The sequence below is a fragment of the Dermacentor albipictus genome, chromosome 5 (genome assembly GCF_038994185.2).
Source record: "Dermacentor albipictus isolate Rhodes 1998 colony chromosome 5, USDA_Dalb.pri_finalv2, whole genome shotgun sequence".
Classification (NCBI taxonomy): domain Eukaryota; kingdom Metazoa; phylum Arthropoda; class Arachnida; order Ixodida; family Ixodidae; genus Dermacentor; species Dermacentor albipictus.
In genome coordinates, this window is record NC_091825.1 from 160,893,044 (window position 1) to 160,913,309 (window position 20,266).

General features: G+C 42.3%; 1 protein-coding gene across 5 annotated transcripts in view; it reads right to left on the reverse strand.

The window, feature by feature from the left end:
- The window catches only part of LOC135916353 (cyclin-D-binding Myb-like transcription factor 1), an 83,516-nt gene that overhangs the window by 60,241 nt on the left and 3,009 nt on the right, over positions 1-20,266 (reverse strand). For all 5 annotated transcript variants that reach the window (XM_065449716.2, XM_065449712.1, XM_065449715.1 and 2 more), the window contains exons 3-4: positions 15,638-15,781; positions 3,530-3,585 (exon numbers count right to left, since the gene is read on the reverse strand). In XM_065449716.2, the coding sequence (XP_065305788.1) occupies positions 3,530-3,585; positions 15,638-15,781 (200 nt within the window). The remainder of the gene's footprint in view (positions 1-3,529; positions 3,586-15,637; positions 15,782-20,266) is intronic.

A 20,266-nucleotide genomic window follows, 5' to 3' on the forward strand; every position in this document is an offset into this window, starting at 1 on the left:
TGCAGGCCGACATTGGACAACTCTTGACGGACGACGGCCTGGATCAAGGAGATTGTCACCGGAGCATGATCAGGTGACGGGAATGAAGGGGCCGCCAGTTGTGCCGCTTCGACGTCACGACGAATGATGCGGGGCAAGTTGTCACATTGCGACGGCTGGTGGAAGAGGTCGTCACAGGATGACGTAGCAGCTGTGTTGTGAAGTCGCGTGATGTGCTGGGATACCCGGCGGCTTTTAGCATGCTCAAGACGGCGGCACACCTTGAGGATCGCATCGATGCTGGTGACGTTCGTAAACACCAGTAAATTGAAGGCGTCGTCAGCAATGCCTTTGAGGACGTGATTAACCTTATCGGCCTCAGACATGGTCGGGTCAGCCTTGGCACAAAGGGCCAAGACGTCGAGAATGTACGACACGTAGGACTCGGTCGACGTCTGTACAAGTATGGCAAGGGCTTTCTTGGCATTGACTTGGCGACCGAACGGATTGCCAAAAAGGTCGCGAAGCTTCTCTTTGAAGAGATCCCAGCTCAAGATTTCCTCTTCGTGAGTCTGGAACCATGCAAGTGGAGCTCCGTCGAGGTAGAAAAGAATGTTCGCAAGCATAATAGTCGGATCCCACCTGTGACTGGTGCTAACACGTTCGTATAAGTGGAGCCAGTCGTCAACATGAGGACTGCCGACTCCGTTGAAAACACCAGGATCTCGAGGGGGGGAAACGGCTACGTAGGTCAGGGCTGCAGGCGGAGACGGTTGCATAGATGAAGTGCCGCCAGCAGGAGCCGAAGTTGCACTGTCGCCGTTGCGACCGCTGCGAAGCTCCATGACGGGCACGGGGAACGTCCACCTCCACCAAATTAATGTTACGTGTAGCTGGAGCCCAATACTTTATACAATTTATTTACAGGGAAGTAATGGAAGGCCAAAATGGCGACGCTATATCAAGTGGGCCCACGTCGACTTCTTTCTCCTCAGTACAGCCTCACTGTGGCGGCTGTTCCGTAGCAATATTTTATAGCGAATCCATAAATTTTTAAACAATTTAAGCACAAAGTTAACAACTGTAATTCCGCACCAAAAGCAGTTCACTACGACTGTATTTGTTAAGTCATCTCAAGCAGAAAGGTATGATGTTAGTCCACAGCAGAACTCGTAAAAACAAAGTTACAATTTCACATGGGCTGCAAACCATGTGAAATATCAAATGGTTTACACAAGTTCTGAAAATGCCTCTCACAAATTAGCAGTATATTTACGTTTATGTACCCAAGATGTCGCAATACATGCATTTTACAGAACAGTAATATGCACTGTTTTTATTGCTGAGTTACAGAGTTGTAAACTTGATGCTTCATTTTATTAAATTTTTCTGATTCACAATAATTTTTCGTTAAAAAATTGATGGCCTAAATAAAAGATCTGCTCCCAATGACCAGTATATCTGCACTTTTTCTTTTAAACACAACAAACATCAACAACATTGATTCAGTGGATGCTAAACAAGATGAATTCTCTGTATTCCTATGTAAAAGTACCAATACGGGTTAATTCTCAAAATAAATTTTGCTCCTGTCCCTTGGTAACGCTATGTACAGATTTGTACACATTCTACAAATGTAATCGTTATAGCATATTTGTTCAGAACTAGGGATTTTTGCTCAATTTACCCAAATTGGCAATCATCCTACTGCTTTCGGCGTTCGTGTTGTCCACTTCTCTACTCTTGTGTCCTGTCTGCATGCCTCACTTCTTTTTTGCATAATGCTTTGGCAATCTGCACATTTTCAGTGCCATCTGACGAGAGGAGCATCAGTTATGCCCCAAAACAAACAGCATGGTCACATTTGTGGTGGCGTCAGCAGGTAAGCGTGAATAAAAAAAATATTTCTGCTTTTCTTATTACCCTGCGGTGTTCATAAGTCGTCAAATTTTTGAGACCGTACATATGACAAAGTATATCGCCTTGCTCCTAAGAGCACTCTGGTAGCAGCATAATTAATGCATGGTCACAAATGTGTACAAAGCATGATAATAAACGTGAAGTGACCCCCCCTCCTGCTGGTCCTCATGCAATAACCGACCGCATGCACTGGTTCTTTCTTTTTTTTCCTCCTCAGAGTCCTGTGCGTACCCTGAGCAACATGCTATAAAAAAAAGTCTCATGATGTGACTACAAATTCATACTAAATGACACTGATAGAGGACTTTACTTCTGGTAACCTATGAAATCTAGGTAAGTGACGAAGATGAGGTTGGCCAAGAAAGACTTGATTCCCAGCATTCTGCCTGCAAAGCTGAAAACAAGCTGCCAGATTCATTACTAAAAAAAGACCTGACAATGTTCAGATTAAGTTCCAATAGAGAAGGAAACAATGTTTTCCTCCGCCTAAGCCAGAGTTCTCACTGCCAGCAAAATGAATCCTGTATTCCATACAACTACTTTGAAAGGTAAGTGCCCGAATCTGTTTTTGAGGACATCACAGGGCAAACCGTCACAGCATCGAGACATTTCTAAATGTCAGAACATCTCAAGAAATAGGAAGGCTCTTTATTGTATATCAAGGATTATTCAGATGGACAGAGGACAAAGCTTCTACACTTGATGCACATCCAGCTACGAATTGCAGAGGCACTCATTACATCTGTGCCAAGCACAAGTAACCGTGGAAAATGACCACATGAAATTCAAGACCTGCCACCTGAACTTCTATAAGATGCACTCAGCAGCTCAATATAGATGCCCAGTATAATGCTGTTGAGCACTGTCATAAAGCTCAGGGAGCAAGTAGATTCATCCAGATGGAATTGTGAAAGATGCAAGGGCTGGTCTAAAACACGTTGCATGAAGTGCCATGTGCTACTGTGCCTAACAAAAAAAGTGGAGCTGTTTTTTCCCACTTCACAACTAAAATACCTATACCGGTTTCATGAGCATTAAGATGCCTTGTGCAATACTGTGTACATACAATGAAAAAAGAAACATTTGCTCATCTCATCATTTGCTTCCATCTCATCATTTGCAATCTCATTTGCATCATTCCAAATCTCATCATTTGCTTCCGTAAAAAAAATGTAGAGCGATTTTCAGGAAGTGAGAAACGGAAACACGCTGCATGTTTCATGGGCTAGCTTGCACTGGTGGGCTAATCAAGGCTTGTGAAGTATAGCAGAGCCCCTCCCACTTAGTTTTTTCAATGGACAGCAGGAGCACGATGTAGTGGCTTAAAAAATGAATTTCAGAGACATGTTGTTAGAATCACAAGGACTAATAACCAGGAAACAGTGTCATCAAAGGATGTCTTAAAATCCTCTACAAAATCTGAGGCAGTGCTAACTTAGGCCTCGACAAATGGAGCATTTAGTCCTCTCCTTTTCTGGCCCCTGTAGTGTGCTACTGAGGGCATGTACACAAAAACTTAAAAGTTAAGCCTAATCACAGCTCACTCTGCCATGGCTGACAGGTGACATGGTACAGGTCAGTGTGAGTGTTTTCTGAGTAAAGTCGCACCAAGTAGCTCATGTAAGCTTACCTCATTAAAGTTGATGAGTGGAACACCTGGCTCCAACGGCAGGATGCTGTTTTCACCTGAAAGCAAGAGTCCAGCAATAGAGATTGCGAACGCAAGATGATAATAGGAACAGACTGAATATGTATAATATAGCCAAATCAACACAGCATAATCATCATTTAATTATCAAGCACACAAAGCATGCACATAGGTGAAGACTTTAGGAGACAGCGAAAGAATTCAAGTTATGAATGTAGAACCGAGTTCAAAGTATTCACTATAAAGAGCTTTTCCCGAGATATGCTTAGGTTACTCGCACAGATCTCTGCAAAAATGTTTGTTCGAAAATACAACAAATAATGTGGACTATGCATTATTAAAAAAATATTTTACACAATTTTGAAATCACGCAAATTACATCCAGTATCTGTTCATTAAAATAATAAAACCTTCAAACTTTAAATTTAAGTTTCATCTTACTCAAGAATTTTGCACTAGTATCAAGAACAAAGAGATGCAAGATTGCACCATCAGGAATCTACAGAACTCTACATGTATGTGACTGTTACCAACAGCAACTTATTTATTAGATAAGCATTGCAAACAAGAACCTGATACAGGAAACTGAGGCCAGCGCAACCTTTCATGCACTAACCTGGACAACCACACAGTAATTGAAGCTCCTCAAAGCTAGAAATGCCAAAACAAAAGAAAAAGGACAGTAACTCCTACAGGAAAAATTGAATTTTTGCTGCTTACACATAGCATGATCCCACCCCAACAGTTCAACTTTTATCTGCAGAAGACAGAGAAAAGTGCTGAACACATTACATGTTCTGTGCTTGCTATATGGCAAGACGCACAGCACTGTGCAGAAATAATTATAGTTTCATAGTCCACTGCATATAGTGTGCACTTTTCAATACATACAGTCAGATGGCTTTATAATGAAGTGCTTGGGATCTCCAAAATCCTTCATTACGCAGGTCACTTTGTTGTAAAGATTGCCCATTGTACTGCTTGCAATAAAGCAGGCTATGTACGTTGAGCGAAACAAAATATGCATTTGACGTCAATTCAAAAGGTACTTGTAAAAGAAGTTGCTAATTTTCATGTGCAGACTTCGTACAATCAATTTTGTAACTGCAGCCACTTGCGACAGTGGTTGGCAATTTTCAACTTTTCGTCAAGGGAGAACTGTCAGCCCCTTGATTTTCCTGTGCTGCCTACACTCATCGCGAACATTCTGCAACATTGCAACAAATGCTGCTTCAAATGCACAGAAGGATCGATAGAAAAAGGCTACAACCCATTTGTGCCCAGCACAGCCAATCAGCATGCAAATGCATGGAGACGCAGAATGCACAGTCTTGCTCAATATGAAAAGAAAGGAAGCGCTGGTATGTGCTCTTGAGCTGAAGTTTACTTCATTTCATCGGCTTTCGACTGTATCAGTGCAAAACTTCCTGCTAGCTCCACAGGTTTCATCATTGTGCTTGTGCTCATTCTTCAATGAGTTCGTCAGTTCTACTTTCCATTGCTAAAAATTACAGCTCACTATAGCTTGCTTACTTCACAGTGCCATCTTCTAGCAAGAGTGCAAAGATTGTTGTGCCTAGTTTTGTGCTATCTTTGCTGGCAAGACAGGCTAGTGCTGCTCGTCAAAGCACCTGCCTACTCAACCTGCCAAGCACTTTCCTTCTTTTTTACAGCAAAGCTATATACCTCTACTGTCCAAGAAAATTTTAGTGTCGTAAGCAAAAGAACTCCCTACACGTGGGCTGATCCGGAAGATAGCGCAATGCCAGGCGGACCTGCGGTGGAGGTGAAGCAGGCATTGAGCACTTCCCCTACGTGGGTCGATCCCAAAGATAGTGCGATGCTGGACCGACCCGCGGCAGAGCTGCAGTTCGCCATTAAGGGGCCCACATACACAGCTTTGCTGGTCATCCGTCTTCACAGAGTAAAAAGGCAGTGAGATTTTTTTTCCCCTTTCTTATCATTTTTGCAATATTACAGAGGGTGTTTAGAGCTGCCATATGTACTTTTAAGTCCAAATCTCCCTGCACAGTCTTTGTTGTGTCATCAGCTGATGCTTCCGATCACCACAGCTCACTGGTGGCTGTGGCACCATGTACACTTGTTGTATAAAGAAACAACTCAGCTATTGTTGATGCCTAAATTCTTTTGCAGTACAGGTAAACACGGTGCAGTGGCAGCCGACTACCATTTTAGGAACATCCAATAGCACTATGCCAGGGACTTGTAATCCAACAATCTCTTTTTATTATTAATATTTTAGATGTAGAAAAGCATCATTATGGCAGGTTTTTCATCCCTTCTATCATTTTTTTCATAGGATGTGCTTGTACATACTAGAATTATGAAAGGAGTTTTTAACAATGCACTGTGTATCAGCTAGGGGTTTTAGTTTAGATTTATGTTCAGCGTTTCACAGCACATTTCTCATACATTTCTATAGATGGATACCTGAGTGTTATACATTTTGGCGGTCTCACCTGTACTCTTGGGACAAAGGAATGACAGCACAGCAGTGCAGACAATCACAAGGGCATTGCACCTTTATACATTTATGCATTGCACCTTTATACAGCTGTCTTACGCTTGTTGATTAAGACAGCTGACATACTTCCTTATGTCAGCTGTCTTAATCAACAAGCGTAAGACAGCTGACATAAGGAAGTATAATATGGATAGAATTGAACATGCTCTCAGGAACGGAGGAAGCCTAAAAACAGTGAAGAAGAAACTAGGAATCGGCAAGAATCAGATGTATGCGTTAAGAGACAAAGCCGGCAATATCATTACTAATATGGATGAGATAGTACAAGTGGCTGAGGAGTTCTATAGAGATTTGTACAGTACCAGTGCCACCTACGACGATAATGGAAGAGAAAATAGTCTAGAGGAATTCGAAATCCCACAGGTAACGCCGGAAGAAGTAAAGAAAGCCTTGGGAGATATGCAAAGGGGGAAGGCAGCTGGGGAGGATCAGGTAACAGCAGATTTGTTGAAGGATGGTGGGCAGATTGTTCTAGAGAAACTGGCCACCCTGTATACATTAACGTTTAATTCAGTCAAAACCTCAGCAGTCATGGAAGCATTACGGAATCAGGGTGTAGATGAGCTGTATGTAAAAATACTGTAAGATATCTATAGCGGCTCCACAGCCACCGTAGTCCACCATAAAGAGAGCAACAAAATCCCAATAAAGAAAGGCGACAGGCAGGGAGATACGATCTCTCCGATGCTATTCACAGCATGTTGACAGGAGGTATTCAGAGACCTGGATTGGGAAGAATTGGGGATAAGAGTTAATGGAGAATACCTTAGTAACTTGCGATTCGCTGATGATATTGCCTTGCTTAGTAACTCAGTGGATCAACTGCAATGCATGCTCACTGACCTGGAGAGGCAAAGCAGAAGGGTGGGTCTAAAAATTAATCTGCAGAAAACTAAAGTGATGTTTAACAATCTCGGAAGAGAACAGCAGTTTACGATAGGCAGTGAGGCACTGGAAGTGGTAAGGGAATACATCTACTTAGGACAGGTAGTGACCGCGGATTCGGATCATGAGACTGAAATAAACAGAAGAATAAGAATGTGCTGGGGTGTGTTTGGCAGGCATTCTCAGATCATGAACAGCAGGTTGCCATTATACCTCAAGAGAAAAGAGTATAACAGCTGTGTCTTACCAATACTCACGTACGAGGCAGAAACCTGGAGGCTTACGAAAAGGGTTCTACTTAAATTGAGGACGACACAACGAGCTATGGAAAGAAGAATGATGGGTGTGACGTTAAGGAATAAGAAAAGAGCATATTGGGTGAGGGAACAAACGTGAGTTAATGACATTTTAGTTGAAATCAAGAAAAAGAAATGGGCATGGGCAGGACATGTAATGAGGACGGAAGATAACCGATGGTCATTAAGGGTTACGGACTGGATTCCAAGGGAAGGGAAGCATAGCAGGGGGTGGCAGAAAGTTAGGTGGACGGATGAGATTAAGAAGTTTGCAGGGACAACATGGCCACAATTAGTACATGACCAAGGTAGTTGGAGACGTATGGGAGAGGTCTTTGCCTTGCAGTGGGCGTAACCAGGACAACGACGATGATGATGATGGTGATGCTGATACATTAATGCCTACTAGCCGACTCACAACAACCAGAACATGCCAGCCAATGGGTGCACAACAAATCTATGAAAACCAACTCACCGCGACCGGATAGCGAGCGAATATATTCGCCCCACGATGGACACCAACACCTGGTCGCTCGCGTGTACGGTCTCGCGAACGGTGGTGCATTTGAACGATACTGTTCATCCATTCCGGTGTAGGCTTCACAAGACGGTTTCACAGAAGCATGGATCGGCGCATGTGCAGAACGTCCGCGCCACCTGCCGAGCTCAAGCCAAAGAGAAAGGGCCGACTCCCTGTCGCGCCCAACCAACCCCGCCGTTAGGTGGTGCTAGCAGTGGCACACTCACGCCATCTCTTGAAATGCACTGCAACCAGACTGACCGCTGCCGGAACTAAGCTACGTGGAGAAGCCGGATTACAGGGGACGCAAGAGTTGTGGGGAAAACAACATATCAGGGGACATGTGAGAATCGCGCATCCCCACAAGATATAGCCCTCAGTGGATGTTCGATGAACATCAAATGGCAGCTATGACTTACAAGCTCAATGGTGACTATACCCAACACTGAATGTTTGTATTTTCCTGCCACAGCGAGAGCCTCACTTCATGTAATTCTCAAGTCACTAAGATTGCACACAAAGGAAGGAAAGGCACAAAGCCCCAAAACATTTCCTGGCCTACGTAAGGTTGAGGCCCATTTCCACCACTAAAGAGATAGATACCCTATAAGACTCCTGACAATAAGCCTGAAGGCAGGATTGTTGATAGCCTGCCTTTAACAAATCATGCAGTTGTCTGAGAACTCCCTCACCTGGTCCTAAAAAAAGAGCTGTAATATCCAGGTTATGTGGCGATAGAATTCACACCTCTCAAGTATCGACCGACTCTGGTTTCCTATAGGCAAGGCCGGTTTAGGAACCTCACATCTGTCATTATCTCAAGAACATGGGGTGGCTGTAAGGCAATTAGAGTCCAACACCTCCCAAATCTGGTCAGGAGGAAAATTCTATATAAGGAGTAAAAAATACAAGCTATGCTGACCAAAGACTTTAATAACCCTTACGTGCTTTGGATGAGCTCAGCTCGTCAATACGATCCTTGTTAATTTTGCTTTGAACAAGCTCAGCTTGTCAACGACAATACCATTTTAAAGGGCCACCATTCAAAATCCCCTGTTATTTCACTCTTTTTTGTTTTACTACATAGGTTACGGCTCTTTTTTCAGTGCCTCAAAGGCCGCATTGGTTCAGTCTTCATGTTCCACAACACAGATGGCAACAATTTGTCAGTGCTCAAAAACTGCATTTTGGAATTCCGTGCTTCTTGCGCCTTTTGGAAGATTTGGAACGATGACGTCCGCCACTGACAGCTCACACATGTGTGACATGTGTAAAAGAAAGCCAGTGTTTGACTCTGACCTTCCTTAGAAATGTAAATGCACGAAAAACTTTTTTTGGTGCAGAACTCTTCTTTGCAGAATAGTTGATATTGAAACAGGGTAAAATAAAGCATTTTTCCTCATTTCTAAACTGTACCAGTTGTGGAAATGACAAGTATTGCCTCGTGAAGAGGTAAAATGAGGTTTTCGCACTGAAAACACGGAACAAATTGGTTGGAAAAGCTTTAGAAGGGTTTCTGATTGAGTGAAGTTTGTCAGCAGTGCTCGCAGGATTAACGTCACTAACGAGTATTCTCTGTACATTCCTGTTATCTTTATCGCCGCGCGTCGCAAGGGCTACCGCCAACTGGAGCACTGATTGGACAGCCTAAGCGACACACCTCGCGTCAACCCGTGGCGCAGTCCTACACCATCGACAAGTGGCTTGGTGCTGCGGAACGGATGCGCCTGCGCAGATGACGGCACTCTTGGCCACGGACAATATATAGGCTGGGCTAATTCTGCTCTGACCACAGTTTGGCAGCAGTGCTCGCAGGATTCACGTCACTAACGAGTATTCTCTGTACATTCCTGGGATCTTTATCGCCGCCCGTCGCAAGGGCTACCGCCAACTGGAGCACTGATTGGACAGCCTAAGCGACACACCTCGCGTCAATATGCGGCGCAGTCCTACACCATCGACAAGTGGCTTGGTGCTGCGGAACGGATGCACCTGCGCAGATGACGGCGCTCTTGGCCACGGACAATATATAAGCTGGGCTAATTCTGCTCTGACCACAGTTTGGCAGCAGTGCTCGCAGGATTCACATCACTAACGAGTATTCTCTGTGCACAGGTGAGGATTAATTCCTTCATCTTAATTATACTGTAGCTAGCACTGCTGCCAAACACCATTGACTCCTTTTGTGTCTCTTTATTGTTGTTTTGTTGCTAAATGAGCAAAGAGCTAGACATCTTTAAGCAAGAAATACGGAAGGAACTTCGCGACTTTAAGAAGAGTGTGGACTATTGTAGTTCAGTCTGTGATGACATTAAGCCGCTCACACAAGAGATAAAGTCAGTGCGAAAAGAACTCGCAGAAGCACAGAAAGCTAACAATATCCTCGTGATGGAAACAAAGAAATTACACATGAAAGTTGAAGACCTGGAGGCATATACCAGAGCAAACAACCTTGAAATCAAGGGTGTGCCCAATCAAGGTGATCCTTCCGAAGTAGTCCAGAAAATTTGCACAGCAGTTGGGGAACCCATCACTTCCACAGGTATTGATGTTTGTCACAGAATAGGAACTAAGCATCCCAATGTGAAGAATATTATTGTACGCTTTGCTCGCCAAGAAAAGCGAAATGCTATTTTCACTAAAGCCAAGAGAGCACATCTTTCTGTTAACCAAATTGGCTCCCTGTCCACCGATCCTATATTTGTCAATGAAAACCTAACTCAGCTTGGGAAACAACTTCTGGATGCTGCTATAGCTAAGAAGCATGATGTTGGATCGAAGTATGTATTGACAAACAATGGCAAAGTTCTTGCCAAGAAAGCTGAATCATCGGAGGTGCGGAGAATAGCTGAATGCAATGATTTGGACAAAATGTGTCACTAAGTATCAAACTGACGCTTTTAAATGGCTCATCTGCTATGAAATGTTTTTATTTGACAGTTGTCATTACTATGATGTGGACAGTTTTAACAAAGCGGCCGAATACGTTCGAAAGCATTTCAGTGCTTTTCATCTAAATGTGCGCAATATTACAAAATGTCTGATCTCAGCACGTTCCTTGATTCCTTAACTATAAAATTTTATGTGATATTCCTTTCCGAAACATGGCTCACTCCGAATGACAGTCCTTCACAGTTAGACTGTTACACATACAATGGTGTTACCAGGACTACCAATCGTGGTGGAGGATTAGCTTTGTATGTGATTGTCTTATTCATGATGTCGTCGATGAGCTAACTTTCATGACCACTAGCCTCAAATGTATTACAATTCGATTACCAAATATTGCAGTTACTGCAGTGTATCAGCCACCCGCAAGCAGAAAGTCTGAATTTCTTGATACTTTTGAAAACCTTATATGTAAGTTAAACTTACTGCCCTTGCCTTTTTTCTGATGGGTGACATAAATATCAACATGATAAGCAATGACGCAGCCACTGTGCAGTTTGAAACTATTCTGTCCACCTATTATTGTTCGAACACTATCAGGCTGCCCAGCCGAATCACTGATCATAGCGCCACACTGCTGGATGTTTGCATCACAAACGCGCCAACAAATAAGATTTCTTCAGGTCTATTTTCACTTGACCTTAGTGACCACTTAGCAGTTTTTGCTCTTTTCTCTGCTACACCTAATTAACCTAATTACACCGACAAAACAATGTATCGAGTCATAAACCAGCTCACACTTGAGAAATTTCGCTTGGAAATAGCGCTTACGAACTGGTCTTTCGTTTATGCAGAACAGGATTCTGATCGCACATATAGAGTTTTCTTTCGCTATCTCAAAACATATTATGACAGCAATTTTCTTGTGGTATCGCGCACATTAAACAAAAAGAAAATTAGAAAGCCATGGATCAGCACGAGCCTTCACAAAAGAATCAAAATAAAGAAACTAAATGTATCATAAGTTTGTTCAAACAAGTGACCTAGCGGCTCTAAAAGAATTCAAAACGTATCGCAATAAACTAAATGCCGACACACGAAAAGCTAAGAAGAGTTATCATGAATGCCTATACACCAAGCTTTATAATGATCCTCGCAAACTGTGGAATGCAGGGAATAATCTGGGACAATTTGTGGAAAACAAAACGCGCTTCAATGTCAAAGCCCTCTCCCAAGACATGAGCGATGACGCAGCTATAACGGCTTTGAATGAATATTTTGCCCACTCCGGTAACTATTTGCTGCCTTCAGAACAGAGTACGCAGGAAAGAATCTCTCATAGAGTGAGACAGGCTAACACAATTAATTTAGCCCCAGTGACATCTTTTGAAGTATTAAGCTCGATAAATAGACTATGTAACAATGTCACAACAGGTTCTGATGAATTCAGTGTGGCGCCTATGAAGTAAGTTGCAGATCTCATCTTAGAACCCCTGGCTCATATCATTAATTATATGTTTGTTTCTGGTCTTTTTCCCTTTCGATCTCAAGCTTGTGCGTGTATGCCCTCCACATAAAGGCAGTGCTCTAAATAACATTTCGAATTACAAGCCAATCTCTGTCTTGCCTGTTCTATCGAAGATGTTTGAATCTGCGATAAATTGCAGACTAAAGAACTTTCTTAGTAAGTATAATGTAATAAACAATGCTCAGTATGGATTCCAGAAAGGCAAGTCCGCTGAATTAGCCCTATTAAACGTAAAGGAAGAGATGCTAAACAATTTTGAAAAAAGACTGTATACAGTTGGTTTGTTTCTTGATATGAGAAAGGCTTTTGATAGTATGAAACATGATATCCTAGAACAAAAATTATTAGACTACGAAATATGCGGTGTTGCTCTTGAACTTATTAAAAATTATCTGCCAGAAAACAATATGTTAAAGTTGGAAGCTTAACCTCAGGAGAAACTGAACTTAAGCAAGGCGTTCCACAAGGTTCGATCTTAGGACCTTTATTATTTATAGTTTATATTATTGATATATGTAATATCCCTTACACAGAAAAACTAGTTATATATCCAGATGATGCGAATGCCTTTTTTAGCGCTGAATCAATGAACATCTCAAAGTTACTGTAACCCATTATTTAAGGCATTTGGAGGTGTGGCTACATGAAAACAAACTTGCATTAAATGAAAGTAAAACGAAATACGTTATTTTTAGGCCTATGAACAAACCATGTATTAATCTGAAATTCTCCTTTCAAGGCACAACATTAGAGTGCGTTTGCAAGCAAAAATTTCTAGGTGTTTGGTTCGAGGAAAACATGTGGAATACCCATGTGTCAGAGCTTCCCTCTGAATTGGGCAAAACTGTAGGCTGCCCGTACAGGTTATAAAATCTAGTTCCATTATGGCTAAAAAAAAAAAAAGCTATATATTACGGCCACTTCTACTCTCGCTTGTCTTACTGCGCGCTAGTATGGGCAAAAACGTCTGCTCAGAACCTAAACAGACTCAAGGTGTTGCAGAAAAAGGTTCTCGGAATATTTGAAAATTTTTATGGGCACCCTCGCGAACTATGTTCTCATCAGCTGTTCATAAATCATGATATTACTAGAGCAAGTGATCTTTATACATATAAATTACTACTTTATTCAAAATAAAACAAGATTTATCAACATTCATTTGATAGCTCCCCCCGATACTCTCCCTGAAATCAATCCATACCAGTTGCTTTTTCACGTACAAGCTATGGAGAATGCCTTCTTCAATACCAGATGCCAGCAATACTGAACAAATGTTTAACTTGTACCAATTTCGAACTGCCTGAATGTAAATACAAGAAACATGTGCAAACTATGCTTTTAATTGTATAGGAACCATTCAAACGCCAACATCTTTCTTTTGTTACCTTGATATATACATATAAGTATAACATTTTATGTATAAAATTATTTTTGTTGCCTTTGCACAAGTGTTGCAAGGATTGTGTGACATCTGTATTATGTGTATTTATTTTTTACATTAAAAGGGTTGCATTGCGTGGATTATATTTCATGCCTACATTTTGGCACATTCTTGTACAGTGTTTCAGGTGATTACTTTTGCTATCTGCCTGCTGCTATTTAATGGTCCCTTGGGCACTCTCAAGATGTGTGTGACATCTTTTTGCCCAAGAACCTCGGACTCGGTGTTGTTGGAGATAAACTTGACTTGAAAAAATAAATAATCAAATGAACCATAGAAACAGCAAAATAAGCTATGTAACTTTTGGTCACAATAATAAAACAATTATGGGGTTAATGACAGAACATGACATTTCAGCTCTTGCATGGAAGCCTTGTTTCCAAATACAAAGATGCTTGAGTAACTAACTTAAATAGATGTGAACATACAGATGGGAGATTGCCATAACTTTTATTCAGTGTATTCGGTGTAGCCTATCACCAGAGACTCCAGATAAAGGTGGTGTAATGACCTTTTTTCCTTGGCGATAACATGCTTCCTCCAGTCTGTAATGAGTCCCTTGGTTGCAGCATACTCTACTAAAGCAATATTTCAGATGTCCCTTCCTTACATCATAGTCATGCTTTTTGGCCATCTTTTGAAGTCACCAGTTTCACCAATGTACACATGTAACAGTCAGCATATGGAATAACGCACATCACATCTTTTTCCTTCAGGAGTTTGCTTTAAAGTTAAAAAGTCTACTGTTTATCATGTCACTGAGGGACAACAAAACTAACTCTAGAACACCGCTTTACTGTGAACCACGACGACTAAAACAAAAAAAGGTAGATCTATAAATACCCTGTGTGTGAAACCAAATAAACATTACTACCAGTATACGCCTTTTATTCAGCCAGGTTTGCAACTCTAAATACGAGGGCAGTAGGTGACAATGCATCGCTGATTGCAAAATCAATCATACAGACACTCAATGCGCATTTCTACCATCACTATTGGTGTTGGTGTCATGCTGTGCTGCTGTCGGCAACGCATGTGCACGTGCACATGTAGGATCAGAAGGCCTCCAGAGAGGCGAAGTTCATTCGACTGCAAAAGTAACGAAGCCACGTGGATGCACTGTCGCGCTAGACTCAATCAACTCTGACCGAGTCAGGGCAGCGTTCTCGCTTCCACTGCTGGCATGAGCATTGTGCACACACGAGCAATCCTGCTCAGCGGCTGTGTGCATGCTACACTATGGTGAATGTCAAGCCAAGTTTATGTCATCCTTTCTTTAGATGCTGACCAGCACCGACGTTTTTCCTTCAGTCTCATCTCATGCACCATGAAGGTGCGACATTTGCAATGCCACTGGCACACTCCTCATCCCGCCGGCATTCTGAGATGTCTTCAGCACAAAGCTAAACCTTGCTAGCGCTTTCAATGCTTCGCCGTCAGGTCAAACTGACAATATTTTATTACTGTCATGCTGTCCTGCTATCAGCAACACATGTGCAATCACCTGAAAGATTACAAGGCCTCCAGAGAGGCGACTCCAAAAGCAATGAAGCCAAGTGGCAAAAGGGATGAGTGTCTGTTACTAATGGATATGTATTATCTTCTACAAGATAGGTATGATTTAATGAATTCTAGCATTTTTTTCCAGAATGCCATATGGAACAAGCTCAGGACCATTCTGATGCGCCAGTCAACTAACTTATGCAGATTGGTATTTGAAGCATGCGCAATATTTGAGGCGCAGTTTAGGAGCTAGTACAATCGAAGATCTCACAAAAACAATAGTGCAACCTTACACGAGTAATGAGTTAAGCTTCCAACAACTGCATTGTTAATTTAAACCACCTACTGCATTCTGGTAATGCTGCTGAAGTTCGCTCAGTGCACAAAGGGCAAGGGAATGATGGGCCTTCCTCACATGCAACTATACATTGGGACAAGAAGTTTATTTGCTAAGAGTGCTCTCTCTAAATATGACGTACTCACCTTGAGCTGCCAGAAAGAGTGTGGGCTGCTGGGAAAAAGTGAGCTTTTCTTCATCACCACATGGAGCCAAGAAATAGGAAGGGGCCATTTCTTGGCTGCTGCTGCCCGGTGAGTCTAGGCTCTCAATTGCCGACAGTGAGTCACCTGTCATAAAATAGATGCAGTCTTATTAAAATGCAAGAGTTTGCAGGACTATTGCTTCTTTTCAAATGGACCGTTAACCAAAGCTGTCGATTGATTGCATCCTATTCTTTTGGACAATTAGCTTACGGACATACATTCTCTCCTAGGAGACATTTATTCCAAGTTCATGGGTTGTACACCCATTCAAACAGTAATTATATTGCACGAGAAGGCTGTGTAGAAAGCATCTGAGCTTCTTGATTTAGTTGCCTGGACCTTCTGATCACTGCCCTCTTTAAGACAGCACCTTCATTTTTGCGCATTCTGAGAGACAACAGAAACAAATTCACCGATGATTATGATACTCCCTAACGCAAATGTTGAGCGCAGATGTCTAGGTGTTTTGAATTTGCTATATATTGTGGCAAAGAATTTGATTCTCAACAAGAGGGTCCTCTCGACAGCAGCACTGAGCCTCTGCTTGGGCAGCATAATGCTGCTACGACTGTTGGTACCTCTACTAAATCAAATGCCTTTTCATAATCTATGAAAGCCATATAGAGAGGCTTATTATACCCTGCGGATTTCTCAATAACCTGATTAATGACATGGATGTGATCCATCGTAGAGTATCTGTTCCTGAAGCCAGCCTGTTCCCTTGGTTGACTGAAGTGTTGCCCTTATTCTATTGGAAATTATCTCAGTGAATATTTTATACAACACTGGAAGTAAGCTAATGGGCCTATAATTTTTCAATTCTTGAACGTCTCCCTTTTTGTGGATTAGTATAATGTTGGCATTCTTTCAGTCCTCTGAGACTGTTGGAGTCGTGAGACATTTTGTATAAAGGGCCTGAAGCTTTTCAAGCATTATGTCTCCTCCATCTTTGATTAAATTGACTGTTATTCCATCTTCTCCTGCTGCTTTTCCTTGTTTCATGTCTTGCAAGGCCCTTCTGACCTCATCGCTAGTTATAGGAGGAGTTTCTGCATCCTGTTCATGACTGTTTCTAATGGAGGTAGCCTGACTCCTCTGGGTACTGTACAGGTCAGTGTAGAATTCTTCCACTGCTTTTACTATATCTTCGAGATTGCTAATGATATTACCGTGCTCATCATTCAGTGCATATATCTTGGTTTGTCCTATGCCAAGTTTCTTTCTCACTGATTTCAGGCTGTGTCCACTTGCAGCTTCTTCAGTCTTTTTCAAGTTATAGTTTCGAATATCACTTATTTTGGCCTTGTTGATCAGTTTTGACAGTTCCGCACATTCTATCTTATCTCTTGAGTTGGACACTCATTTTTTGTCGTTTCTTTATTAGGTCCTTTGTTACTTGGGAGAGCTTGCCTACTGGTTGCCTTGGTGCCTTGCCTCCCACTTCAATTGCTGCCTCTGAAGCCAACCTAGTTACAGTTTCATTCATTACCTCTATGTCATCATCATCTCTCTGTTCTAAGGCTGCATATTTGTTTGCAAGTACCAGCCTGAATTTGTCTGCTTTTACCCTTACTGACTCTAGGTTGACCTGTTCCTTCTTGACCAATTTTACTCTTTCTTTGTTCAAATTGAGGTGAATCCTAGCCCTCACTAACCTATGATCACTGTGCTTTACCCTACCTATCACTTCTGCATCCTGCACTATGCTGGGATCAGCAGAAAGTATGAAGTCAATTTCATTTCTTGTTTCACCATTAGCGCTTTTCCAGGTCCACTTTCTGTTGCTACACTTCCTGAAAAAGGTGTTCATTATTCTGCCAGCCTCTCATCTCTAGCGTTCCTAGAATCCACGCCATAGTTGCCAGTTCCTTGTTCACCAGCCTGCTTTTTTCCCACCTTTGCACTGAAGTCGCCCATTACTACAGTATACTGAGTTTGCGCTTTTCTCATCGCTAATTCAACATCTTCATAAAACTGATCTACTTCCTCATCATCATGACTGCATGTTGGAGCGTAGGCTTGTACTACCTTTACTCTATACCTCTTATTATGTTTGATTACGACTACAGCTACCGTCTCATTAATGCTGTAGAATTCATCAATGTTATCCCACTATGTCATTACGGATTACAAGTTATACAACGTATTGCTTCTTATCTAGGAGTTCTTCTAATCTCACTAAGGCCGATGATATCTTAAACAATGTCTGATAGTTTCACAAAGAGTCCTGCTAAGCTAGCCATGGTCGAGAGGGTTCGGGTGTTAAAGCAATGAAGTGTTCTGCATCCCCCATGCTCCTCGCAGCTTGTGATATCCCCTTTCAACTTCCCACAAAGGAAGGGAAAGAAGCCACTGCACTCAAAATTCTGTTTTGATAGGAACAGCAAGATTCCGAGAATGGTGGCATGGCGGCGACGCTCCCGGAATGTTGCCTCCACAGTCGCAACTGGTTGGCAAAACTTGCACTGCAGCTGGCCGTTCTTAACAGCCTAGCTTGACGCATTATATACAGTGACCTTTTCATAGATACGTAGATTTATTGGATCTTTATATGTATATTTAAATATCTTGCTGGAAGGTTTTGTGTACATGTGCAGTGAACTTTGTTTCCAGAGAGAGAGAGAGAAATAAATTTTATTGCTAGACCAGGCTTCTTGAGCCCAAAGGTGCGTGGCTCCTCAGTCCAGGTAGGCATGGCTCGCTGCTGCCGCCCGAGCCCTGTTCACCCTTTATCAAGCTGTATCTTTGCATTTGTATGTTCCATTGTATCTTCACATTGTAATATATGAGGGCGAGCAAAATGAAAGTGAGCCTACCCACTCCGCACAATAATAGCTCGGTTTATTATCTGCGGGGCATGCGCATAGCACACAGGCATCTCGCTTACAAAAGGGACACGCAGGTCTGATGTCAAAGGTTCTTTGATGCTCTCATACACTGGGTTGAACATCATTGCATGACATAATGGACACTCCCAAATTTGAACAGCGTGGTGTTGTGAGGTTTCTGATAGCTGAAGGTGCTTCCTAAAAAGTGTTTGCCAAAGGTGTTTCCCGTATGGCTGCCATGTACGTTGAATATTGCATTTGATTGGCCACTGTGAAGTGTTCGAGCAAACGGTTCAAAGAAGGACGTGAAAGTTGCAAAGACGATCCAAGACCGGGCCAAAGTCACCTTGCAATCCCCCTCAACACAATTGCAAAGGATGGTGAGCTGATTAGACAAGAACGGAGGATAAATCATTGACGAATTGGCAGCGAGTGTGAATATCAGTCGTGGTTTGGGTCACACCATAATTCGTGAAGATTTCGGTGATCAGCTCTTGTGTGCGGAATGGATACCCTAGATTTTGAACCACCACCAGAAGGTGGAGAGGTTCGGCGCTGCCTTGACTCATCTGATCCGGTAACACAATGAGAATGACGACTTCTTGTCTGCTATTGTGACCGGGGACGAATCATGATGCCACTACTACAAGCCTGAAATACAACGGCAAAGCTCACGGTGGAAAAATTCGAATTCACCACCCCCGTAGAAAGCAGAGGCCGTCGTTTCCACTGGAAAGGTGCTGTTGACTTGTCTTTTTCGATCGTCAGGAGCCATTACTGATCGAATTTGCTAAACCGGGAGATCGTTTCCGATACTGTGAAATGCCGGATGGGCTGCATGTCGCAATCAAGAACAAACGACGTGGAAAATTGCGGAATGGGGTCATCTTACTGCACTACAATGCCCGTCCTCATGTCGCTGATGTGGTTAGTACAAAACTGGCAAAGTTCAAGTGGGAAACGCTGCAACATCCGTCATACAGCCCAGACCTGTCGCCCTGCGACTTCCACGTTTTGGAGCTTTTGACAAAGCACCTCAAGGGAACCAGATTCGTGTCGGACGATAACGCGAAAGAGCCAGTTACAGACATTTTGAAGCAGCAACACAAGGAGTTTTGCGAGACGGACGTCTCGCGACTCCTTGTGTTGAGACAAATGTCTAAATGCTGATGGAGACTACTTTTCAATACAGTACCCTGTTTGTCATATATTCGCATTGGACTTTCATTTGACTCGCCCTCGTATATTTTAAATTACTCCTGCTTTTTATATGTGCTCTCTGTTGCGACTATGATTTCGGTGCAATTACTCACAATAAACGACCGGTGACAGCTGCTCCTGCGTAATACATTGTAACAAAGGACAGCATTATTGAGATTTTTCCCTGGTCATTGCACATGTGTGAAAATGTAAACAAGGTTTTTGAATGACAAAGTTTCATTAAAATATTTGTCCTCCACTTGTTCATTACATGACTTTTACATTTTTCATATCAGCGGCATGCGCTATTTTGCAGTTCTTTAGTTCATGTGATATTTTCTTTAGTTATTAAATAGACAAACATGGAAGAATTGATGTCAGTTATTTCGGGCACAATTTTTGGGACATATGAGTATATTCTTTTATGAAAAAATACATATTTTACTTGTCTTGACAGTGCATAGCATTTAAGAATTTGTTTGCAGCATCTTTGGCAATGGCACTGCAGTTATTATTATTGCATCTGACCCGTCTAGAAATT